The sequence below is a fragment of the Mus caroli genome, chromosome 4, assembly GCF_900094665.2.
Source record: "Mus caroli chromosome 4, CAROLI_EIJ_v1.1, whole genome shotgun sequence".
NCBI classification, from domain to species: domain Eukaryota; kingdom Metazoa; phylum Chordata; class Mammalia; order Rodentia; family Muridae; genus Mus; species Mus caroli.
Genome location: NC_034573.1, coordinates 138,780,921 through 138,806,889, shown reverse-complemented (window position 1 = coordinate 138,806,889; position 25,969 = coordinate 138,780,921). Strand labels below are relative to the sequence as shown.

The window sequence follows — 25,969 nt, the reverse complement described above, 5'->3', positions numbered from 1 at the left end:
CTCTTCTACTTTGGAGGGTATCTGGCCCCACCAGGTCTGCCAGGTAGCAGCTGGTGCTCCAGGACTCAGTGTGAAGGAGTGAGGGAAGCCTGCCCTGTTTCTGGGGTAGCACCTATGAAGAACTCAGGTCTGTGGCCTGGTGACAACTGCTGTGGGATAGATTGCTTAGAGGGTGGCTAGAGGCCTGTGCCACCCCCACTCCCATTAGGTCCAGGGCATAGCATAGATGGGGTGTTTTAAGGAATCCCCCCTCCCCTCCCCCTCCCCCAAGACCCTCACTCACTTTGCATGTTTGATGGCTCCGTCCAAGGTGCTGAAAAGCGCCCCACACTCCTCCACCACACAATGGAAATGCGCCTTGTGGAGGAAGTCACACTGGGCGTCACAGAAGTCCTTGGTACCAAACCTGGTCAGAAAGAGCTCAACAGTTAGATTGTCTCAGTCAGAGGTGGAGCCTTGGCCACCAGGGTGGATGAGAGCAAGACCCTCTGTCCTTTGCTCCCTGCCCTGTTCTCCATAAAGCCCTCACCTGCGGAGATACACTTTCCAGGGCTCTGACAGCTTCTCTTGAACTAGCGCCTTCACGGCCTTGCCCAAGAAAGGGGAGGGCTCCCCGGCGGGGCTCCCCTCCGCTTCTGCCTTGATGTTCAGAAAGTTTTCGAGGCTGGGGTTGCCCTGAGACATCTGCAAAGAGAGGAGAGCTTGGAGCTTGGGGAACCCCCACCCCCGACAGTCAACACCTTTGAGCCCTGCCATGCTGAGAGCAGAGAACTGGCTAGAAAGGAAGCCCAAAGACTGTGGGCTCTGGTCCCCTGGAGGCAGGGCCTCAGGTAAAGGACCAGCCTGCAGCTGGAGCCATCATTTAAGCTGAGGCCTCTGCTCCGGGTGCACACTGCAGCCCACCTTGCCCTAGACCTTGCCACTCCCTGATCATTCTCCTACCAGAAGGTATTCAAAAGAAACCCGGGTGGAGGGTCGGGGTGTGTGTGTGGGGGGGGGGGCTGTGAATTTCTTGAGGATAAAAGCCACCCAAAGGAGGACATTTTCACAGGGTAAGAGCAAGCAGGTTCACTGTTACTGCTAACGTGGAACGTGAGGGAACAGGGGGCAGGGACCAGAGGAGGGCAAAGGACAGCAAGAGAGTAACCAGGAAAGGGCAAGCAGCAAGGTATCAGGGCACCAGCAGCTGGGGCTGCGGCACCGATGGTACCCAGCTGGAACCCACCCACCCACCGCACGAGGTCCACCCCAGACCCAGCTCCCTCTTCAACCCAGTCACTTGTGTACAGTAACCAAATTAATCTTGCTGCAGTCAAATTTATCATGTGAAGGGGAAAATATATTTGAGATGATGTATAATTTACAAAGACCCTGCATTATTTAAAATAAATGTTCTGGAGCGACCTCTCCGGAAGGCGTCCGAGAGCATTACTCAAGCCGAAAAGTGGAAATTGATGCTTTGCTCCCACTTTGGTCTTCCCCTCCCCCCACCCCTTTTTAAACAAACAAAAAATATACAAAATAAATAAATAACATTAATAACTGAGGGCCAGGGAAGTTAGAGGGTTCTGGAAAAGCTTTTGGAGCCCACTATCCGAAGGGGGGAAAAGGGGTGTCAGAGGCTGAAATATATTTCTTCAGCCAGTTCATTAAATTAATTTGCAAGCGGTGGCTCTGGAATTATATTCGATGAAAAATGGCCTCAAAATTTAAATGGTACAAACTCATCTTATTAGAGGGAAAACATTAAAAAACAAACACATCCCCCCAGCCCCCCAGCACGGCTTTAATTTCTCTGGGTGGGGGAACGGGAGGCGTGTGATGGATGGTTCTTACCTTATTCATAAGCGAGGATAAAAGAGATGAATTTGCCGAGACTGCGTGGCCATTTGATTCATTACTGGAACACACAAACCAAGGGCCTTCAACTCAGACATCCGTGGGCCCAGGCCCAGAGGCCCTTCCCTCCCAGTCAGCCAGCCCAGGGCTCTGAGATTTCCACTCTCTGCTGTGACTGCTCGGTGGCAGAGTGAACCCTGGCCGGGAGGGTGAGCTCGGCTTGGTTCCCAGGGCTGGCTGAGACTAAGAGGCGCAGACCACCTCTCTGGGGCCCAGGCCAGCGTCTGCAGGGGTCTCTTTGGGCTTGCCTCACCTGGGGTCCTTCACGGTCAGGTCTAGACTGCGGTCTTGGGAGGCCTCGTGGGGACCTGGGGTGCCAGCACTGTCAGGCTCCTGCTTCACCTGGGCCTGGGGGAACTTGGTGGGGGTGGGCTGCTGCCCACTTCCTGCAGGGGAGGGGAGGGAAGATGGGATCAGAGGGGCTCAGGTTTAACACGGGCACAAAGTCTAGTACCCTCTTTCCTTTATACCCAAAGGGCGGGCAGTGGGCCGAACAGGCAGGGGGGCCCCAGGAGCACTGCCTGCTGGTCAGCGGCTCTTCCGGCTGACGAGATCACTTGCGACGTGTACCCCTGTGTGGCAATTCTTCAAGTGATAATTATTGCAAAATTATGTCAAAGTTGTCCTGGCTTAGGGCCTCCTGGAGGAGGAGAGCGGGTGGCTGGGGAGGGGGCCTGGGCGGGGACAGGGGCCCTTCATCTCCACCACCAACTGTCACAGTCGATTTGCGGGGCTGCCGCTTAAGCTTTTATTAAAGACTCTGTTAATGCTGAGGGGAAGTGGCAGATCTGGACTGGGAGCGGCCCCTCCGTAGTCCCTGCCCACTGTTGCCGAGGCGACGGCCCTCTGTGCACTGAGCATGCCCGAGGAGGGCATGTGCTGTGTCAGGGCTATCAAGGCTGACGGGCCAATCAGGGTGGTTCAACCTATGCGACCTCAGCCGTCTTTCAAGCTGTCCAGGGCAGCGACTGCCGGCCCTGGATGCCTGACTGGGTATGAGGGGGAGCTTGGTGGGAAGAGGCCACAGGAGGCTGATGGGGCAGGGCCAAAGGAAGTTGCTGACAGGATGGCGTCCAGTGAGCCTTGCTCCCCATAATCCCCAAGTGACTGAAATATTAATTTGCCCCAAGGCACTACAGCTTACAGAGAGCTGCACCACAGAAGCAAGTGACATTTTATTAAAGATGAAGGGAAACAGCTTCCTTCCCTTTTACCTGACCTTTCTTTTTGGGGGGACGAGGAGGAGAGGTGTTTCTAGGGTAGAAGAGTAACTTGACAGTCTGGTAGCGGAGACTGCTGTGGCTCTCCCTGAAAGCCCCTGGCTGGAGGAGTGAGCGTCGCTACAAAAAGTTCCCCCCACCCTTGAAGTGGAAGACAGGGGTTCCAAAGGGGTCACGCGCCTCTCATGAACCAAGAGGACTTCTAGCCTTCAGGAATCCACACTACAGTCACCTATCCTAGGCTCCAGAGAAAAAGCCCAGCTCCTTTCCTGGCTAGCATCCCTAAGAGGTGGGACCGGAGCCCCACGTAGGTTCAAGGGACCCTTGGTCTTGGCTGGTTCTGAGATGGTTTTGGATGGGAGTGGAGCATGAAGGCTGGGCAGCCAGGCTGCTAAGGATATGGCTAGGAACAGATCTCTCTCCCTGTCCCACCTGCTCCACAGGGTGGGGCTTCTGTCTCTCCTCAGCATCCAGCCCAGCATGTAGCCAGCAAGCTCCTCTGGGCAAGTACCAGTGGTTTGGAGGAATTAAAGGCGCCACATCCAGGGTGTGAGCTGAACTCTTTCTAGGAATCCAAATAGCACCCACTATCCTCCGAGAAAAATGGGCAGGGAAAACAGGAGAGAGGAGAAAGAAAATTCCCAAAGGAAAGGGAAGGAGAGAGGAGAAAGAGAAAGGGGGACGAGGGAGAGAGCCTGAGAGTCGTCCTACACAGGTGTGGGATGCAAACACCCATTCCCTGAGCTCATGTGTCACTCGGTGTCAGCTAGAGAAGAGGTGGCCTTGGAGGACTCTGCTCAGGGACTCACTGGTGACAGAACCAGTGAGACCTGGCGCCGTTAGGCCACCCAGGTGCTCAGAGACAGGAACCACTGACCAGCTCCACATACAGAGAAGGAGTGAGTCCTTGGGTGTATGGCCAAAATGAGAGACCCCCCACCCCCAAAGGGCAAACAAATCAACAGGATGGCGACAGAGACCAAGCAGGAAGGGGCTGCTACGTGGGGGCTGCGGGTTTGGGGGCTGGGCAGACACTTCCCAGCCTGCCCCATGTTCTTCAGTCTCAGGACTGGGAGTTGCCAGTTTCCCAGTGTGCTTGCTCACTGGGCAAGGCCCAGCCTGCTCACCTGGGTCAAAGGTGGCAGAGGGCTTGAGGGCGGCCGCAGCCAGTCTAGCCATCATGGGTGAGATGAGGCCTTTGCTTGCAGAGATCCTCTCCATGATGGAGGCAGGGGGCACCGAGAGAGAGGTGGCAGCCGTGGGGGCCGAGTCTCCAGCTCTGGAAGCCATCAGAGCCGGCATGTCAGGGGTTGCTGAGGTTGTGGCCCCAGAGGACATGGCGCCCAGGAGCCCTGGAGATCCCACAGGCAATGAGGCGCTCCCACGGTTAGGAAGCAGAGGGAAATAGGGTGTGGTGGTGGGCAGGCCTGAGTTAGAGAGGGCCAGTGCTAGGGGGATGGAACCAGACAGGCCCTGGGGCAGCAGGCCTGCCATCTTGCTATTGGGAGGCTTGGTGGCACTGGGGATGGCCTCAGCAGTGGTGGCGGCAGCCGCAGTGGCCAGGGATACGGATGATTGCTGGCTGGTGGGGGAGGCGCTCAGGCTGGAGTTCTTGCTGCTCAGGGCAGAGAAGTCCACGAGGTCATCGTTGCTGGATTCCTCGTGCTCCGTGTCCTTGGTGCCCAGCAGGGAGGCCGGCAGCCCCAGGGCCCCCGAGGACCGGATGTGCCGCCGCTCATGCTTGCGCTTGTGTGAGGTCATCTGGCTGGTGGAGGTGAAGGTGAAGCCGCAGCCGGCACGGATGCAGTGGAAATGGTTGGTGGCCTTGCTGTACACGCAGCCCTCGTATTTGCACTCCTCGTACTTGTAGAACTTCTTGAAGCCGTCCTTGGCGTAGGCATCGTCCTTGATGTGGTAGCTCTTGTGCTTCTCGATGTCACACTTGTTCTTGAAGGTGAACGTGCAGCCAGGGCGCCTGCGGAGGACATGAGGAGACTGGCACCGGGTCTCGAGGGAAGACTGAAGGCAGGGCCATTAAGCAGCCCCGACACCCAGCAAGAGTAGGGCCCTGGTGATCCATGGCCTGGTTCCCTGCCGGTCCCTCTTGCAGCCTTCAGTGGGCAGTCACTCACTTACCTGCAGTGGAAGTGTGTGGTCTTCTGTCCGTAGAACTGACAGTCGGCTGTGCCGCAGTCCTCGGTGGCTCGGAAGCGCTGGAAGCCATCGTTGATGAGCTGGGTGTTCTTCTTGTGGAAGTTCTCGTGAGTCATCACATCTGATGTACTTGTGTATACCTTGTTACATCCCACCTGCATAGGCCAGAACAGTGGTTAAGGGGCGCAAGTCTGGCCCTCTTGGGCCAACTGAGCCCAGTGCTGTGGTTGGAGCCAGAACCATGGGGTTCTATTCAGGGAAGACTGACACCTTCCAACCTCAAACTCCTCAGGTTAACCCAGGCTCGGAAGCAAAGCAGTGCCCCTCCAGCCTTCCCAAGGAGTGACTGCAATCCGTCTGCAGAGGGCTGGTCTTTAGACCCCACATACCTTTGGCTTGATTGAGGGGGCCACCTTCTAGAGAAGCTAGGTATGGAGGGGTCCTAGTTGGTGACTCTATCTCTAAAGTCTTAGGATTGGACAAGGGCTGGACCCTAGAAGTCACCTTTAGTTCCAGGACTTCCTTAGTGGATGGCCGCTGGGCACGGAGCCCTCCCACCCACTACAGATGGGCCAGGCAGGCAACGTTGCCATATTGAGTAAAAAGCGGTGGCCCCGGAGCACCATCGAAGGCTGGGCTGTACCAGTGTCTGCACCATCTCAGGCCCAGAGAGCGGCCCCCCTCTGCTCACACCAGGCTGTTTCAGAGAGGTCTTAAGGATCCCTGACAAACACGGGGGAGGCGAAGTGCAGCTGCTATTTGCAACCCAAAGTTGCCCCTCCTGAGCTTGACACCTTGAAAAAGCCCAGACTCGGTGTGGCATTAAAACAAAGAATTAAACAAAGACCTCTGCAGGAGTCATTTGCAACGCTGCTCTGGGTGTTAAAGCCCGAAAAATGTCGGTCTATATAAACAGCTCACTGAATTTCCCCCACGCCAAGTATGGCAACAGAGAAGGCCCCACCCTGGCCACCAGACACTGCCGACATCTAAGCTTCTGGGACTCTACATGCCAGCCACCCCTATCCTGAATCGGGAGAAAAGGAGGGTCCCAGCCAATCAGGCCCCTGACTCCCGGGACAGCTCCGGTCCTGGAGTAGAGGGCCAGGGGAAAGTTCTAGAGCCCTAAGGCAGCCGGCCGGGACAGCAGGCACCTGCATGCAGTGGTAGTGGGTGCTCTTCCCATTGAGGTGGCAGCCGTGGTAGTAGACACTGCAGTCGTCCAGCGGGCTGAAGCGCATGAAGCCGTGCTGCAGGGAGTTATCGCGCTTCTTGTGCATGTTGTAATGTCGGATCACATCCTGCTTGCTTGTGAACCGCTGCCAGAAAAGAACACCAAACCAAGTTGGCAGGAGCCTGTGCCCCAAGTCCATGTGCCAAGAGTGCTTGGACCAGGGCTGGCCCCAAGGCCCTCAGGTCACCCTATAAATAACCCTGCTTAGGGTCAAGACAGCCTAGACGGCCCAACTAGTTCCCGGCACACTGGCCCTTGGTAGGAATGATTCCAAAGACTTAGAAACCACAGTTCCTTCCCTGACCTCTCCCGAGGTTTCCAACAGCCAGGAGCACAGAAGATGCCCTGGGCCGGGCGTGGTGGCACACGCCTTTAATCCCAGCACTTGGGAGGCAGAGGCAGGAGGATTTCTGAGTTCGAGGCCAGCCTGGTCTACAGAGNGNGTTCCAGGACNGCCANGGNTANANAGAGAAACCNTGTCTCNAAAAAAAAAAAAAAAAAGAAGATGCCCTGGGCTAGCCTTGAAGGCCAGGGCTCTTGATGGGTGAAAACACATTCTACCTAGCTGCACAGGCTAAGCAGGCAAGACAGAGGGAGCTGGCCTACACGGATGGCCGAGTGCTACCTCTTCGCCAGCTCTGCGCTTGCAGGTAGTGGTGCCGACCGTGTGATCCCAGCAGTTCAACTTGAAAACGAAGCAGTAAGACACACTTTGAAGGTCTTGGAAAGACAGTTAGCTAAGAGGTGCGGATGGATGGGCCTAGCCTTGGTCCATGCTAGTCTCCCTGAGATCTGCACCACTGAGACGTCGATGGCTGCTGCAGACCCTATTGGTTGCTTGTCTGTTTATTCATGTCAAAGTCGGGTGGCTAGTCCAGGCCCCCTGTCCCCACCTACTTCCAGCAAGTGTCCATGCTGGCTGGTGAGTGCAGGACTGCCGTACCTGGTAGTTGCACTCCGGGTCCAGGCAGTGGTAGTGCTCCCGGTACTGGTAGGCACAGTGGATGTGACCGCAGTGCTGACTTCCTGAGAACCTGAAGACAGGAGTGGGAGGGTCAGATCCATCTCTTTCAGGGATGCCAGTCCCTGAAAGGACTCTTCTAGAACCCAGGCCTGAGTGACTATTTCTGTCTGGGCCACAAAGATGTACTTGTGGGGTTTAGTGGGCCTGGGTGGAAATAGGGGGGATAAGGGGTGAAAGAGCAAAGTCTGAAAAGCCAGAGCAACTAACTGGACCTGTCTGGGGGGCCCAGGCCTGCCAAGCTACCTGGCTGCTGCATTTGCCTGGCAGGCAGGGCCAGGTGGAGCAGAGGTCAGGACTCAGGTGGGAAAGCAGCAGCTGGGGCAGGCCACAGCAGCAAGTCAGAGTAAGACACAGACCAGACAGGAGCCTCAGAGCCCCACACAACCCAAAGGCCTTTTTAGCAGGTAATGGCCTGACCACCCCCCCAACCCGCACCGCACTGGCAGCTCAACCCGGGAGGGGCCGCTGGCTAGGCCAATCCTGGCCTATTGTGGAGAGGGGTTAAAGGCTCTCTCTGCGTTCTGGGCTTTTCCTGACACTTGAAACAGTCCAGAGTTATGAATTTTTAAAGCACAGCATCTGTCTGGCTTCCCGCGGCAGGGAGCTCACTTTCCAGCCAAGTGCACCGCCAAGAGCCCTGCACTGCCGGACGCTGAATGGCCCCTCTCTGGGCTGAGCCGTGCTAGGGCGTGGCTCTCACAGCCTTGGTGATGGCCAGACAGGGCCAGCCACTCTGGGGAAAGCCATCCATGACAGCCCTGGAGAGGCACTTCACTCAGCCAGCCTGTTGCCTTCTGTGCATGACGCACTGTTTGGAGATGGGGGTGGGGACAAGCCCCACTGTATGGGGAGAGCCACGGGCAATCAGTATTTCAATGGAAGCTGCCAAAAGGGCCATCTGCTGAGGCACTAACAGTAGTGATAACAGTAAAGAGAAGACAGAGGGTGAGGAAGACCGCGGGAAGACAGATGCCGCCAGGGTGTGACCCCTGCCACATGTCCCTCGGGAGGCTCGATTTGGGGGAATGTGTGGAGACGGAGCTTCATCTGCCAAGCCTTCCTCCTTCAGGATGGATCTCAAGGCTGGCCTCACCGGGGTCTCCCCCTGGGATCCCACAGCAGAAGGAGAACAGGACTTCCCTTCCTCCCAACCCCAGCAGCTCTAGTGTGGTCTGCACTCTCGGAGGTGCTACATGAAGACAGGACCCAGGTCAGCTGCAGAGGGGGCCCACGAACTCACCTGCGGCAGGCCTGCTACCAAGCCCTTTTCCTATATTTTGGCCATACATAGGTTATAAGTTGCCTAAGGACTGTGTTGCCCACACTAACCCCAAAAGGAGGGTCTGACATGGACACAGGAGTAGCTCCTTTGGAGGAGGTTAGACACACAGAGAAAGGAGATGTACAGAAAGCAGCCCCTTTGCCCTGGGGATGAACTCATACGCAGGTGGCTTCACAGTCCTTAGGCATCCTGGCTCCCCCCACCAACCCCCCGGGACACACACCTCTGTCCACAGGCTCCTCCCCGAGGGCCTACCTGGCAATATATTTCTGGTAAATGTTTACATCTTCGGTGACAGCTGGTTTATCTGTGGGCAATCCGTTCCTGGTAAGACACACAGGGCACAGCCGATTAGCGGATGGGGGTGGCCTCAGGCCCCAGGAGCATCTGATGGGCAGCTCCCTGCCCTGGGCCATGGCTCCTCTCCCCTGGCCCTGTATCACTCTGAGGCACTCAGGGTGGTATTAAAAAAGTTCAGTGGCAGAAGCCCAGAGGAGCTCAGTTAGCCCATCTCTGACAGGAGTGTGCTACCCTGATCAGGGATAGCTGAGGCCCAGCCAGGACTACAGTTAGCCTGGGTAAAGGCCAGGGTTTGGAGCCCCCAGCATGCAATGCACATATGTGGGGCAAGGCTGAAGGGAAACACTAGGCAGGCAGAGAAGAGAGACAGGAGAGAAAGGCAGGACTGGATACATGTGTAGGGTATGGGCACTCACTCCTTCCCTCATACCAAAGGGTATCAACTGGATCTGCCTGGTTCACAGCCTTTAAGACCTGTAGGCCCCACCCTGCTATAGCAGAGAGGAGGGTTTGAGGGACAGGGGTCATTTGGCCTTATAAACCCTTACTGTTTTATCACCCAGACCAGTTTCTGTTCCTGGGTTAGGTTCACAGGAAGTACCCTCACCCAACTTCCCATTGTCTCCCTGTCTATTCAATGGACCAGGAGCCAAGGCCACCACCCGGACCCCAGCCCCCAGGCCCACCCCAGAGTGAGGCCCTTGTTTCTACCAAGGGACCGCAGCCTTTGCACCAGCAGGCGGAGGGAACAGAGATTAGTAAGCAGGACCGCACAGAGGTGTGTAATCGTGGGAGGGTCCATGGGAGATGGGCCACAGGCCTAAGAACACTGGACATGGGCACAGGAGCAGGTATGCATGTGTGCACACGTGCGTGTGTGTGTGTGTGTGTGTGTGTGTGTGTGTAAGCACATGCGTGGCAGTCTGAATTGCACACGTGGCTGTGACCGATAGACACTGGCAAGCTTTGCAGGTTTATCCAGCCCGGCCCTGGGGTTTGTGGTGGTGGTGCGAATGGGGGCGGGGTGGCTCCTTACTTGACAGTGGAGACGGTTCCTGTGGTGATGGAGTCTGTTTTGGAAAAGGTTGACTTCAGGTACTCGGGAGTGTTGAAGGACAGGGAGGCAGGTGGCTCCGGTCCTGGTCCGGGGGTGCTGGGAGCACTGGGCACATTGGTGAGGGGTGTAGGAACCAGGCTGGGTGCGGGCGGAATCTTGGTAGGGCCTGGCTTCTGGATGCCCCGAACGTCGTACTTAGAGGGGCGCCCCACCTTGCCTGTCTTGAAGGCGATGGCCCCGCCCATGTCAGGGCTACCTTCCCCGGGTTTGAAGAGGTGCAAGTACTTGACATTCTCCAGGTCATACTTGGATGGCTTCTTGTAAGTGCTTCCATTCTGGGGCCTCAGGTTCTCGCCCGTCTTCAGTTTGTGGATGAAGAAGTCATACTTGGAAGCACGGGCTACCAGGTTCTGCATCTGGACGCTGCTGTGTGATGGCAGTGGCAGGATGGTGGCCTTGGTTTCCAGGTGGGCAGTGTTGCTGGGCAGCCGTAGGCTGGGTAAGGGACCCACCACCTCCTTGCCTGCCCGGTCCTCGGCTTTGCTCCCGTGGACTGGCCAGGGAAGTTGCTCGCCGGCCTTGAGTTTACGGATGTATTCCTCGTATTTGGAGAAGCGCGCCCGCTTGCTGAGGGTATCCTCAGAGGAGGGCAACATGGAAGAGGCAGCCACCTCGGGGGTGGAGCCCGCATGCGGCTTCTCAAAGCTGATCTTCTTGGCCAGCTCATCCCTGGTGTTCTGGTCGTCGTAGCCAAACATGCCGAGGAACTCAGTCATGGTGGAAGCAGCGTAGTCCCTCAGAGAGGAGGTTTCTCCTGCGGGAGAGGGAGGGCGAGTCACTCCTGGGAGGGAGCAGGGGAGGAAGAGGAGAAGCCCCTCTACCTTGAGCCCCCACCCATGGAGGGAGGAGACCAGCACTGGGAGGGGCGGAGCAGGACATGATCTATGGACATTTGGCTCACTTGTTAGGTTTTACGACTCTTAAATTAATTTGTTTTAAAAAAAAGTAATTAATACTGGGGTAAAATAAAACGAGTTCATCAATGCCAGGAAAATCAATTTCCTAAATGTTCTGGCCGATGGCTTTTCAGTACATTAAACAAAGTTTCATAAATGTCTCCACTCTCTCTCCTTGGCCTAATATGAAAGAGAAGCCATTTTACTGGAAGTAAGGCAAGACCCCCCAACCTGCTTCCTGAGGTGGGGGCCAATGGTCACGAGGAACAGAACAGGTGGGGCTGGGGACCACTACAGTCAGGCAGGACCTCAAAGTAGAGGAAGCCACTGTGAGTCTGGGGTCGGCCTGGCTGGAGGATCACGCCTAATGTCACACGGACCCTAATGTCACACGGACCCCCTGGGCAGATGAAGCCCCAGGATCTCACCTCTTGCCAACCTCCCTCCTCAAATAACTTTCCCCCAATGACAGAGCTGAGGAGAGGCCGGGACTATGACAATGTGCTACTCAGACTTAATCAGCGCCCACCGCCACTGCTCCAGCCAGGCTCTGTATCACGGAGAAGCCCTTCAAACCCCCTGTCACCCGGCAGTTCCCTCTGCTCACATAGAAGCGTGGTCCCCAACCCCCAACAGTGAAGATCAAGTCCCGCTAAATCCAGGGTGAGACCTGAGGACAGGGCGTCCATCTCCCCCGCCCCATTCCATACCCGACACCCTGAGACCTCTGCTTGTCCCCTTCCTCCCCCCATAAGGACACACATACATATTCACATACAGCATGCATACCTTCATATACACATTCACACACTCTCACATACTACACTCACATGCATACCCATAATAATGTGCCCACATTTATATACATGCTAAATTCATGTCCCTAGACACTGTTCCCAATTCTACAGACACACACATACACAATCCCACAAGTCCCATACCCAGTGCCCCAGGACATGCCTCAGCAGGGCTGGAGGAAGTCAACCCCTCGTGTTCCCTCTTCCACACACAGTGTGTCACCACAGCAGATGGACGAGTGCTCAGCGTATACAAGCTCACTCATTTCTCCATCACACCCCTGCTGGGCTCCACAACCCACTTCTTGTGGGCTACTCGAAGCATCCAGGTCAGGTGCACACGGACAAGAGGGAGAATAGCCCAGGGACACCCATACCTTACCTACTCCCACGCTCTTTCCATCTGATCAAACTCAATGCAACCAGATTCTAGGTTAGAGGCCCTAAGAGCATGGCTAGAAGGGGACCCCTGACACCCTCCAATCCTGTTGGCTTTAGGAGTCTCAGAGCTTACTAGAAGGGGAGTGATGGAGCAGTGTACCCTAGCAGGAGAGAAAGCCCAGCAGGGTGTAGAAGGAAGGGCTCTGAGCCATCGTAGTGGGGGTGGGACCCCACTAGACACGGCAGAGGACAGTCAGATATCCCTCTGACACCCTGAGTGATCCAAGGAGCTTACAAATGGTCGCCTTGGCAAGCTGATGGGTCAGCACAAGACTGAGCCACAGACGCACAGGTTGGGGGCTGGCCTGGGAGTGGGCTCTGATTGTTGGATGAAGTGGTTCAGGGACCAGGGAAAAGGGCTAAAAATAGCAGGAGGCAGCCGAGGCCTCACTATATATGGCAGAGAAACAGAAGGCTCTGAAGGGCAGGCAGCATCAAACAGGGAGGGGGCCAGCGGGGGTCCCACAGACAGCCAAAACCCCGGGAAGCCAAACCCATAGTGGACAGATGGGGCTTGGACCAGGGACCCAGTGCCCAGGGCTGATGGGGCCAGGCCAGAGGCTTGGGGTGGCAGCCACAGTAGTCCACGCTCTGCTCCTGCGTTCCCAGCTCAACTCCTGGGAGGAGGGGAGAAGGCCAGAGCGGACGAGAGACTACCCAACTGCCCTGGCCATGGTGGTGCTGGGTGTGGGCTGAGGAGCTGAGGGGACAGAAGCCCTTGTCCCCGATCCCTCTCCTGTCCTCAGGCCCAGCACAATCACCTTGTGTCTGGCAATAGCAAGGGCTTTTCCTATCAGAGGAAACTGAAGGTCACACTTCTCCTCATTGATCTTGCAATGTTTGTTAATTACTCTGTCACTGATGTGGCGAAGGATAATTAAACAGCTCTGTTTATATCTTATATGCATAATTATGTGGCTGCGCAGGGCTCCCCGCACAGGGAGGAGATGCGCCCCTCGCTGCAGGGGGAAGGGGACAGGGGAGCAGGCAGGGGAGGTGCGGGGCTCCAGGAAGAAGCCTAGGAAGGAGACTCGGGACTACAGCCAAGGCCCCAAGGCCCAGGGTTCCAGCCCGAGAGGAGACCCCCTCTCCTGTCTGAAAGGCCACGCCAGCCCTCCCCTGAAGCAGCAGCAGGGAAGGCTGCTGTGTGCTAAGGACAAGGAGACACTGATGGAGCCAGGACTCCGCCGGCTTGTGGGAAACAGGTCAATCAGAGGAGGTGTCTGGGGCAGCTGCATGTTGAGGGCAATCTGCTGGCTGGGCTGAGCCAGGCTTGTGGCTTTAAGAGGTCCTGTTTCAGAGGGCAGGTTGGGATACAGGGTAGGAGACAGGGTGATGTGTGTGGTGGTGTGGGGGGGGGCATAAAGTCCTTTCTAGACATCTCAGCTAAGCCACCAAGAGAGGACTTAGAGATGAGAACTCACGCTGTTCATGTTAACACTGACACAGCCCCATTGGTCCTCATACTATGGCCAGGTACCATGGTCCCAAACAGACTCATCCCTGAGCAGCTATGTGCTGTCACCCATGGAGCCCATCCCGTCTGTCCACTCTATCTGTGGCCATGCCCACCTGATTCCCTCCCTGTGTCCCCCACCTCAAAGCCCCCCCTGGGCCTGCGCATATTCAGGAAGCTACCAGTCCTGTCCTGCCTCCCCCACCCCACCTCTAAGTCTCTCCAGTCCTGCTGGGTTGGACAAGGTGCCTGGTGTTTGAAGGGAAAAAGAGCAATCCCCTGGACTTCCACCCTTGCTTGCTGGGCCCCTTTCCAGCCTTCATTCTTCCTCCCCCATGGCCAGACACACACCTGAAGCCTGCCTGGCGCTGGGGCCGCTGTCATCTTTTGAAGCCGTACCATCTGACTCCTTCTCCTCCAGGACACTGTTATTTTTTGAGGGCTCTTCTGCATGGTCTTCTTCATCACTGCAGCCCTGTGGCTGGACCATGTAGACGCCCTCTGGGGGCAGCTCCTGATCACGGGCAATACGCCCCAACACTGGGGTGGGTGCGGGGTCCTCGCAGTACTCTCCATTGACCCATTTCTCGATCACTGCCCGCCTCTTGTCTTCTTCACTTCGGGGAGCCCGGGTCACCCCAGACTCAGGGCCACTGCGCTCTTTTTCCCGGGGACGTAGTGGGCTACCTTCGGCTTGGGAGCCGGCCTCTGCTCCCTTCTCCACGACCACCTGTCGGCTGAGCTTGGCACAGATGGCGTTGAGCTTCAGGCCGCCTTTGCGCTTGGCTGCCATTGGAGGCTTGCCTGCAGGTGGGTCGGTGCACCGGGTGCTTTCAGCTGCAGGGATGGAGGGGGACAGGGAGGTGAGAGGCCTACAAACCAAGCACAGCCACCCCCAAGTAGCTCTCCAGCACCCCCTTGATCGACACAGTTCTGACAAACTGCCCTGAGACCACCTGGCATGCGTTCATCTCCTGTATTAGCCGGGGTGCTGCAGGCTGGACTCCTCAGCCTGATACAGCACCCACCATGACCTACGTGGTTCATGATAAAGGAATGAACCACTCTTCGAGACAAGAATTCCAGCACCCGATTCCTGAAGGAATTTCCTAGGCTTGTCTAGCCTGAACCAGCCCCTCTGTGAGGTGACATGTCCGTTCACACAGGAAGGGAAAGGGTCGGGACGAGGTAAGGCTGACAAGTGTCAGCACTGCCCTGCTGGCAGCCTGGCTCTGTTCTGAATGTTCCACCTCACCACAGGTCCCCGGGGAAGAGTCAGCCGCAGCCAGCTTCCAGCCTGTGCCAACCTCCAGCCTTACTGACCCAGCAGCAGCTCATGGCTGGCACCTTTCCCACCTGAGCACCTTGTTCTCTGGCAGCACTTCTGCCAGGCTGGGTCCCTGGCTCTGTCCCCTGTCCCTAGTTCCTACTGCTCACTGGATGGCAGGGCTCTTCCCCTTGGCCATTCAGGACCTCTCTAAGGCCTACCTTCCCCATCGGTCTTCTCTGCTTTCCACATCCCCACCCCCACATCAAGTCTGGCCATTTCCTATGGCTGTTTCCTTTCCACAAGCCTCAGTCAGGGCTACCCAAACACAGGGTTCCTACTTCCTAACCCAGAGGACCCTCAGTGAGGACAAGTTGGTACCAGCTGAAGCTACAGATCCTGTGCTTAATCTCTGGAGACAGCCACTGAGAAGCCAGAAGCTAACACACACACACACACACATACATATATACACATACACACATATACACACACACAGACACACAGACAGATACACACACACACAGACAGATACACACACACATATACACATACACACACACATACACACAGACACACACACACACATATATACACATACACACATATACACACACAGACACACAGACACACAGACAGACAGATATACACACACATACACACGCAGACACTTAGCCTGTCCTATGCCCTCTTTAGGCTGCCTAGGGTCTCGTGGGCACACTGGTCAGGAAGATTAACAAGGGCAAACACACATACACATTGTAACCCCATACAGCAATCTGTCAGCTGTCCAGCCATCCATTTAGTGAGGTCCTACTGTGTGCCAGACCTTACAGTATGGCCAGACACAGGGTAGTGGCCATATGGAAGGTCTCTGCTCACAATACCTTTCCATATAGGGATCCCCCACACACACCGCCGTCTACTTTCCGCAGCTCTTGCCAGCTGCCAGGGAAATTGACACGTCCCATATGGGTCAGAAGGCTATGTGAGGGGCTCTGCTCAGAGTCCGTGAGCCACGATGGTCAAATACATGGAAACACATATCCTGAGAGCCCACCTGTGGCTATAGAGCCCTCATGCTACACAAAAATAATTGCTTTGACTTGTGCACCCAGATTGACCACTCCTTCAAATATACAATGCCCAGTGGCCCCAGATCCTTGCCTTGTCACAAGCGACTCTTCCTGGCCCAGAAGGGACTGGGTAATGGCAGCCTGGTCTGCTGCTACAGAAAGGTCTGCTCAGACCTGTTCCCAGAGGTCATGGTTTTAGGGCCTGTGGTCCCTGACCAAGCCAATGCCTACTCTAGTCATGTCTGTCCAGAGTGCCAGACCTGCGCTGTCCACACAAATCCCTGAGCTCCCACACGTGGACCCATCTTGAAACTCAGTGATAGGGCTCACGGCCGGTAATCCCGCTGAGCCTCTGGGCAGACCGTCGGGTGGGCTCTGATACCGCATGACTTCCAGCAGGGCAGCAGGCCTCACCTGGGCTCCTTTGTCCCTGTCTTAGATGGGAAGAAGCAGGCAGGAGTGGAGGAGCCTGCACTATTTTTACCAGAAGGTAAGCAGCCAAGTGTGTATGGCAGACGGCAAATGAATCTATAAATATTTATCCCAAGGAAGAGGGAAGCACAAGCTCTCAGGGTTGCACTTGCTGCGGGCAACACCCCCTCCTCTGGTCCCCACCCATCCTGGAGCCTCCCTGAACTTCGGCCCACCCGGCACAACCCACCCCCTCTCCATCTCGGCTTCGTGCCGAGTCTCTGCCTGGGCCCCCACCAGCTGCGACGCAGCTGTGCACCCAGGGCCCACCCCCTGCCCCAGGCCCCTTTGCTCCAGCCAACTCCCTCTGCACCTGCCCTCCAGCTGCTGCTCTGCCCCAGACCACCTGCCTTCCAGATGTTGCCCTCCCCCTAACTCTACTGATGGTCCCATGGGTGGAGGTGGAGAAGTAGGAGGTGTCTGGGCCCAGGACACAGCGAGACACCGGCAAAAGCCGGGCATACGGTCATAAGTGCCCATGCGTGCCTGTGAGCCTGGGGCGGCAGGAGGGGGCTCCTGGATGAGGTTGAGAGCTGAGCTGCTTGCCTGCCTTCCAGGCCCCATGAACCTTCAACCAGTCCTTCAATTAAGGCCTTGGGACCTACAGATTAACACACACACACACCTTCCACTGGTCTGACCCCAGACTCCTGTCCATGTAAACATTCCTCTGACTTTCTTCCCTAAAATATAAACGCCATGGCCAGGCCTCAATGGAAGGAAGCCATCCGTCCCCGGCCCTGTCACTGCCCCTTTCATCTCCTTCCCGCCACCAGCCTGCCCGCTGCTCTATTTACACTGGACATTTCCTCTGGGAACAATACTGCCCAGGAGGTAAGCTTGGGCTGGAGGGTGGGAAGCACTGGGGGGCTCCCGTTCTGTTCTGCTTGTCCCAAGACAGGCAGACTCAGGGGTGATGGTGAAGGTAGGTAGAGGAGAGGGTAGCTGAGGAGGACCTGGAAGAGTGTATTCCATTCCTGGGAACCTGTTTCTGACCCCAGCGGCTCTGCATCAGCAGAATAAACACTAGGAAGTGCACTGTATAGGTTAGAGTCCTGGGTCAGAGTCCTGAGCATGTGGCCTGGCTCTGCCCAAGGTGAGCTCCAAGCCTGGTCCTGGAGAAGCACTGCAGAAGTGCAAGGTGGGGGTCTGTCTGTGCCAGCAGGGTCTGGGAAGCAAGGACTGGAAAGGGTGCTGAGTCCTGAGACAGGCAACAGGCGGGTGTGATGTCACCTCTCAAGCAAGACGCTAAAACAGGGAAAGTCCGTCTGACCAAGAAAAATAGGAGGCAAGGACAGACAGGAGGCTTGAGGTTGTCCCTTCCGGCCACCTCTTAGCTCCCTGGGTCCTAATTCTCCTTATGAGCCTTGGAACTCAATAAGCCCCCAGCGGGCCATCCAAGTGAAAAGCACAAGTGAAAAGAGAGGCAAGACTGCCCATGGGTTCCAGCAGGGACTCACTGAAGATTCCTAAGGACGGCTGAGCAGGCACCATGATAATCCCATTTGTCAGAGAAGGAAGCCGATCCCAGAGCGGTAGACCTCCCAGAGCATGAAGACACTCTACTGAGAGCCACTGAGGCTGGGCTTGAAACATCCCTGGCTTCCCGACAGGAGTGTCTCTCGTCCCCTGTCCCATTTCCTCTTCAACCTCACTTCCTGTCCCCATAACTCGGAGCCCCCTAAAGTGTTAACTGCGATGGATAAAATGGTGCAGCAGATTGCTACAATAAATAATTTACTGATATTTATAAATATTCAAATCAGCCAGCTTCAGAAATCGAATGAAGGGAGTGCCTCGGGAGAAGGGCCCGATATGGCATGAATCTCTCCACTCCCTCTGAAGGCTGGGAAGGCCAGAGCTCCTGCCAGCTTGGGTGAGAAAGGGGGGCTCAGAGGGCTGCACCTGGGCCCATGTCCCCTAACCTCCCTGACCATAAAGACAAGACCAGGGGGAGCTGGAGGCACTGCTGGCTCCTCACCTGGCCCACCCAGACCCCCTCTCTCAGACAAGCACAATAGGAGAGTCTTGATGCCCACCGACTTATAGCCCTGGTCTCGGAGTTGCTGATCCTGTCGGAGTGGGGGCAGTCTCATGGGGCTGGGCAGGCCTGGCAGCCCCCTACCTCTGCCCCCATGAGTAACGTATTTCGTGGCCAGGCTGCCTGTCAGCCACCGGGCTCCCGTGCTTTATGGTCTCTGCTTGGTGGCTCTGAACTCCCTGGTAGGAAATAAAGTTCTCCCTGCGCGTCCCTTCTAAACATTTCACTCAGTGGAAACGGTGTTTAAGAAAAATGAGGACATATTTCTTCCTAAGGATGCAGTATCCCCCTTGGGCGGCCTAATGCCTGCTGTATATCAGGAGGTGGGGAGGCAGGGGCCAGCAGCCAGTCCCCTGGGGTGGAGGCGCATGGGGCCTTGCCCGCCTTTGGCCAGAAGCTCCGGGGCCATGGGCACTGCTGGGTGGATCTGGTGACTTTCCTAGCCCACAGTGTCACATAGCCAGTGACACCCTACAGGGCCTTGGCTATGCAGGAGAATATGCCTGGGCACATACCTTGGTGGTTCCCTTGGCTATTCCCTCCTATCCCACTCTGTCACTTGTGCTGTCCCCATTTCCAGATGAGCAGAAGCAATGAGCCTGTAATTGCTTTCTGTCACCCAGTCAGCACTACAGCACAACTCCCACCAGGCTCAGATGTCCAAGGCCACAGAGGCTTAAGCCCCACACACGCCTCCCACGGCCTTCCAACCAGCTGTCCCAGGGGCCTCGGAGGTGGTGTGCTGTTGGGGTATCTGCCTTGGCTACCCACGAGGAGCTTATACTTCACAGACTACAAGCCCCAATTTGGTAGCCGTGTGCCTTTGTCTCAACACGGCTTCAGAGCACCGTCTCCGGGCCAGCACCTGGGTTGGAACAGGAGGCTGTGTTGTGAAAATAAGGCAGGCTGTTGACTTCCTGCATTAGCCTGGCTCCTACACAGTGGCTTGCTCGCTACAGATGTTGGAACAAATCTCAAAAGTAATTACAAGAGCCATCACTGTGGCAAAAAAACACAGCTGTAACATGAAAGCATGCAGGCGAGGAAGGGGTGCTGGACAGGAACCCCCTCGTTTCCTCCCTCTCCCACTTCACTGCTCAGCCTATCTCCATAAGAAGATTCCCCTCTCTAGCTCTCCTGGCCAGGAACTGTACCCTAAAAGAGGGACATCCCTTCTTGGGCCTGATTCCAACCTTGGCTGGGAACACAGGGGCTTCAGAGTGTTCATGAGAGGAAGGCATGGCTGCGGCTACCCTAGGGTTCTTGGCTCTCAACAGATCCACACCAGGGCATGGGCGGGGCTTGGTCACCGGGCCCTAGCTTGCCCCCCCCTTTGTTTATTTATTTATTATGTTTTTTTTTCTTTTAGTTCAGTTAAAAGGTTTACTATCCAGACGCGTCTAAGTGGCCTCACTTAGCGTAAGTAACTCTATAAATCAGGGGAACTGTTAGCATCCACCGCACAGGCTGGCTATCAATCTCCCCCAGGTCACAGCCAAACAGGAAGGGGAGAAAAAAGAGAGTTACCACCCAGGGGAGATTTAAAACACACACTGAGCAAACACACACTTGTGCCTGCCTACTTGTGTTTGTATGCATGGCTGCGCGCGTGTGTGTGTGCGCGTGCACACACACACACATGTTCACATGTATATGTGTGCAGGTCTCTATAGTTGTGTATTTACATTATGTGCACATGTGAGTCCACAGAGTGGCCCAGGCTTTGAGAGTGCTCCGAGGTCATGGTAATAGAACACAACACAGTTCCTGATGCCAGGGGGAGGCAGCATGAAGAAGAGATGCCAGGCCTTCCCAGGGATGGTTTCTTAATTCCTGAACTACCCTGCTGCAAGCAGGTGGCTCCGGAAGACCATAGAAAGGATCTAAGTGGTCCCTTTCCTCTCTGTGGCCCTCGGGTCTTCAAACAAGATGAAACTGAGCTCAAGGCAGGTACTCGTAAGAGGGGGGTGGGGGGCACAGAACCAAAGAGAAGCTACGTGGTCCTCAGGTGCTCGTCTGGGTCCTCACCCACTGAGTCCCAGCACCGGGCTCCAGAAGGAAAGAGTCACCTAAATGAGTGGTGCCGTGCAGAGTCACAAGAATATGAGACTCAGCAGAGCGACCTTCTGGTAGCAGCTTCAGCAAAGCCCCACCCGTTTACTGAGTAGGCACAGTTGTGGGGTCCAAAGCCTGGCCATGGATAGGCTGCTATCCATCCTCAGGGAGGCCCCAGACAACACTAGCTGAACCATACCGGGAACTAGAGCAGGGTGGCAGCTCTGAGTACCCTCTATAGTTGGGAGACAGACGCGGGTCAGGCATCCTAAGGGGGAGACCTGCTGGCCCCACCTCCCCTCCCCGCAGATCGGATCGGAGGCCTCCCTGGCTCACCCGCCTGCCTCCTGCCCGCTGCATCTTTCCATGAACTCTATTTCTCTTTCCTCTCTGAAAACAACTGAGCTGTAAATACTGTTTAACCTTCTCCCCCCCCTCCCCACCACCACCCCCTCCCCTCTGCACTATAAAAACACAAATATGCCATAACTCAGCCGGCCTGGCCGCCCAGCCTCCAACATGCCCTGCGCCCGGGCTCTCTGGAAGGTCATTACAAACGACTTTCCGATTCACTGCTCCTGAAATAATTTTGTGTATTAAAACCTGAATCTGCACTTTCTGGGGCCGAAAGCTTCGCTTAATTATGGCGGGTGTCCTTGGGACGGACAGTGATCCTTCACTCGCCCGCACTCCAGCCCTCCGCCCGCCAGCCCGCCCCCCTCCCCGGGCCCAATCTGTTTTCAAAGTGTGTCTGTCCTTTATTAAATTGTTTTCTTTTCCACATTATCAGTTGCCATGGAGACCTCATCTCTCGGATTATTTGAATTTCATTATATCTATTGATTTGGGAGCATTTCATCTTTTTTATTGTTTTTCTGTCAATTTTCAAAACGAATAACCATCTAATTTGCGTCAGTGCTGATTATGTTTGTCCCTCAATAGAGGTCGGCAGCTGCGCTGGGGAAACAAATCAATGAAAAACCATCATAAAACTCCCCTCTCCGGTCTCCAGGATGTGTGGGTGACATTCCACGCCTGCGAGAGACACACTCATCAGCTCCAACTTCAGCGACGGTGGCGGCGGCGGCCCCACTCCACGTCCGCCTCCTTTGGCCTTAATATTTAATTTCGAGATTTGGGGCATTATTAGTGGTGTTTTTATTAGCGCGTGTGCATGTGAGTGTTTGGTGGGTGGTGGGCTGCCTGTTTCATTAATTTGTGGTGGGGCAGGGAAGCCCCTAAGGAAGGCAGGGCAGACTGTGTCTGGGGTGTGGCGGGAAGTGGAGAAAAGAAGGGAACACCCCAAGGAGGGGACAGGAGCCTGGGGACCAGGAAGGCCCTGAGGAGGGACTGGGGAAGCGGGGACCGAGTGAAGGGGTGGAAAGGAGGGAATTCAAATTGCTTACTTTGTTGGTTTTTTTTAAATAATTTATGCAATTTTAAGCATTTATGTATAAATTTTTTAATAAGCCACCCTGGAGCAGGATGGCCATTAACATCCCAACGTCCTTCTGTCCAATGGGCTGGCAGAGAGGATCAATTTCTGAGAGTACTTCCCTTTTTTATGACATGATAAAATGCTTTTAAAGCAACTTACACAAATATGGAAATTTTTTTCTTTTTTTTTTTTTTTTTCGTCCCCTCTCCCTTTCCCTAACAGCCCTTCTTATTCACCAGGGAAGGAGGGGCTGTTCTTGTGACTGTGCACACACACACACACGCGCACACACACACACACACACACACACACCACCTTTCTCTATGTGTGTCTGTCTGTCTGTCTCTGTCTCTCTGTCTCTCTCTGTCTCTTTCTCTCTCCCCTATGGGGAGGGGGCTGAGGGGACTGGCAGGGAGACAACCCCAGTTCTAACTGGAACTGGCCGCCTGTCCTTCTAACAAGGGCATAAACTTTCATTACCCATGCACGCAGTCAAAGACAATTTAGGGAAACGCACTGCTCGGAAAAGGAAAACCTCAGCGATTCGTGGTCCACACTGCGGCCGCCATCTGGGGGCTGTCCAGTTAGCCTGAGGGCATCAGGACCTGAACCTCTGACTCTGCCCTGCCTGGCAGGAGGTAGGGAGCATGGGAGAGCCAGTCCCTCCCCCAAACCCCCAAGCTCCCCCACCCCCCTGTGCCTTCCATGAGAGAGGCATTTGGAGCTAGACCAGTGAGCCAGTGTGCAGACTCCTCCTCAGCTGGACTGGACCCTGCCAGTCTTGCCTCCCTTATTGTTCCCTTTCCCAGAAGCCCCTTCATCAACACCAGTCAGTAGCAGGCCCTTGATGGTGAGCATGAGACTCCTTCATTTTTACTGCTCCAGAGACAATGATGTAGCCAAGGCTGGCTGCGCGCGCGCACACACACACACACACACACACACACACACACACACACGGACAGACAGTAGGACGGAAGAAAGAAAGCAGGGAGATCTGTTCTAAGGTATCTTGGAGTCTTAGCAGGATCCCCACAGACCTAGAACAAAATGCCTTCCCTAGGGTAGGGAAGTCCCTACTTTGGAAGCAGATATGTGACAGAAGTGACTGTGGGGGAAACTGAGGCAGCAGCAGCTGCTGTCTTCACTATAGACCTTGAAGACGGAAGGGAAGGAAAGCAAGCCACGTGAAGAAGGTGGCAGGGAGTGAATTCTGGGTGATCCTGACAGCTCTCCCAGCGGCTTAGGATGGAAGGAGGGGTCTGAGGGTGAGTCCTGCCTGAGTTCTCCCGCTGGCTGATGAGCCCATCTCAGATCGCAGAGTAGGCCTTACCCTACCCTCCTGGTATATGCAGCATCAGGACTTTGGCAGTTTCCAAAGAAAACAACCCAAAGTAGATACGTTACTCCTCTTAAACAGTTGACACTTCAAGCATGTCTCCTCTGTCCTGGGTCTCAGTGTCCACGTCTGTAATAGACTTCAGGGATGACTGTCTGGGACGGAGGAGCACACGGTGTCACTTCTATTATGCTCAATGCTAACTACAGAGTGAAGGACCCCCTTCTCTGCAGCCTTGGAGGAAAGTAGGTACGGAATCCAACCTTACATGGCCCTGTCAGCCTCTGCCCAAAGATCCAGCAACTGCCATGATCTCTTATACCCAATCTGTGGAGACTCGACTTTTTCTTTCTGCCTCACCTGCCCAGGCCCTCCCACCCCAGAGAGCCAGGCTCCCTCTGAAGGCATCTCCAGAAGTCTGCCTGCCCAGCTCCATCAGTAGCTGCCCAGTGGATTGTCCAAGAGGGCCTCTTTGCTCTCTGGACCCTCAGCTGTGGCAGAGAGTGAGCTGGCCTAAGTCCTTGGTGGGAATGGAGGGGAGCGCCCATCTCTCTCCTTTTCTGTGCTCAGATTCCCCCCAACTGTCATTAAAATAACAAGTTTCTGTTACAATCTAAACATCCCCACATCACATAAAGGGTTATATTACACCCGAGTCACTCCCGGGCCCGTGTTTGCACAGAAAAGCTCACGGCAGGTCCCCCCTCCTGACGAAGTGACTTATTAAAGTTTAAACAGTAATTAACAGAACAATAAAAATAAAGGGATGTTTGGGGAGTCATAGCGCACACAGGGTTTTTGGCAGTGCCAGCAGTTTTTCAGTGCCCTGCGCTGGCAGCAAAATGAGAAGCCAGGGGGACGGAGGACCGGCCAGGGTTGAGCCAGGGAGACTTGAGAAACTGAGGCCAGACTGGATAGGATGACAGTCTAGTTGTATCACGGAGGGTATAAAGAAGAAAGTGTGACAGCAGACAGCTGGAGGGAGGGTGAGTTCTGCCTGAGTGTAAGGCCAGCAGGGTTGGTGGCCTGGCCCATGGCACTTCCGGGAGCCCAATGCCTGGTCATATCTAGCCAACTCCAGCAGGGACCTGGCACTAGGAGACCCTGGAGTTAATGATTCCTGGAACTGGACCCCTGCCACTTTCACCCAGTCAGGCAGGTACCCTCCTTACTCTATCCCTAGCTCCAGTGGCAGGACACCCGGAGAACTCTCCTGAATGTATGCATAAGGACTCTAGTGGGGGTGGTGGTGAGAGCCTTCCTTAGACTGTTCTGGGGGAAGGAGACCAGCTATCCTATCTTAACTTGTACCAAGCTCCACCTAAAGCAAGCAAGTACCCAGAAAGCTAGCTCAGGGAGACCCCCACTGTGAAGATTTGTGCCCAAGATCTGCAGGGAGCTCAAGAAAACCAGAGCATCCTGGGGCTAGCAGGGCCTCTCCTCCTCATCCTTCTCCTCGCCGCCGCCGCCGCCGTCTCCTGAGCACAAGTTCTTCCACACAGGCAGCTCAGATCCGTGGCTGTAGGGAAGAGCAGCGAGCCCAGCCAGGTAAAGACACTAGGGAGATGGGGCCAGCACCTCAAAGCCTGAGAGGCCAGACAGACAGGAGGAAGCTGGGATCCAAGCTGGCCAGGTGGCAGGCATCCTAGTACTGCTGAGCTGGCCCCTGCCTGACTTCTAAACCTAAGCCCCCTCCTGTTTACCTTCTCCATACTTCCTGTACCCTCTCCACTCCTGTGTCCACCCCAGGCTATTCCCCGATCTTCCCAGCCCAGCGCCCACAGCTTATCCTGCGGCCTGTCTGACACTGCCCACCACTGCCCTTCTTCTTCAAGGAGAGCCATTGCAGAGTCCAAGTTCTCTCTTCACCACAGCAAATTGATCCTAAAAGTAGATTTTCGGTATAGCATCCCCATTCACACACAGGCAGAGAGTGGTCTCCAGGACACCAGGAGACTGTAAAGAGGCCCCTCTCCCCTTCTTGAGAAAAAGACCCTCCCCACCCCCGCCTCCTGGGCTTTCCCATCTCCTCAGAGCACCAGCCTGACTAGGCCTTCCCCAAGAGCCTCCCTCTACCTGGGTGCCTGCCATCAGCAGCTCCAGGGCATCATTAAGCTCAGAAATAAGTCCCACCCTAAGGCCAGAGGCCCTTCTGGCCTCTGCTGCAAGTCCCTGGGCTGGTCCCTCCAAATCAAAAGGTCGAGTGTAGTAGCAGGCATAGCTATGAGCCATCTGCACAGGTAAGAGGCGAAGCTGACGCCAGACTCTTTCTAACCTCCTATCTCCCAAGCTCTGGGTCCATGGAAGCTGAAGGACCCAAAAGGCAAGGGCTCTGTGTCTGGGCACAGGCAGAAGGGGATGGTGGGGCTTCAAAGATCTCAGTGCCACTTGGATGTCAGGTTCTAAGCCAACAGCTTTTCTCTCCCTCTTTTTTTTTTTTTTTTTTTTTTTTTTTTTTTTTT

The 25,969-nt window shown here is 55.4% G+C and overlaps 1 protein-coding gene across 6 annotated transcripts in view; it reads right to left on the bottom strand.

Moving 5' to 3' along the window:
- Casz1 (castor zinc finger 1) overlaps positions 1 to 25,969 on the bottom strand; it is a 156,450-nt gene that overhangs the window by 11,057 nt on the left and 119,424 nt on the right. For all 6 annotated transcript variants that reach the window (XM_021159784.2, XM_029476391.1, XM_029476389.1 and 3 more), the window contains 11 exons: positions 14,172 to 14,657; positions 10,150 to 10,984; positions 9,069 to 9,137; positions 7,451 to 7,541; positions 6,428 to 6,592; positions 5,256 to 5,428; positions 4,247 to 5,094; positions 2,153 to 2,285; positions 1,837 to 1,900; positions 530 to 684; positions 284 to 406 (listed from right to left, as the gene is read on the bottom strand). In XM_021159784.2, the coding sequence (XP_021015443.1) occupies positions 284 to 406; positions 530 to 684; positions 1,837 to 1,900; positions 2,153 to 2,285; positions 4,247 to 5,094; positions 5,256 to 5,428; positions 6,428 to 6,592; positions 7,451 to 7,541; positions 9,069 to 9,137; positions 10,150 to 10,984; positions 14,172 to 14,657 (3,142 nt within the window). The remainder of the gene's footprint in view (positions 1 to 283; positions 407 to 529; positions 685 to 1,836; positions 1,901 to 2,152; positions 2,286 to 4,246; positions 5,095 to 5,255; positions 5,429 to 6,427; positions 6,593 to 7,450; positions 7,542 to 9,068; positions 9,138 to 10,149; positions 10,985 to 14,171; positions 14,658 to 25,969) is intronic.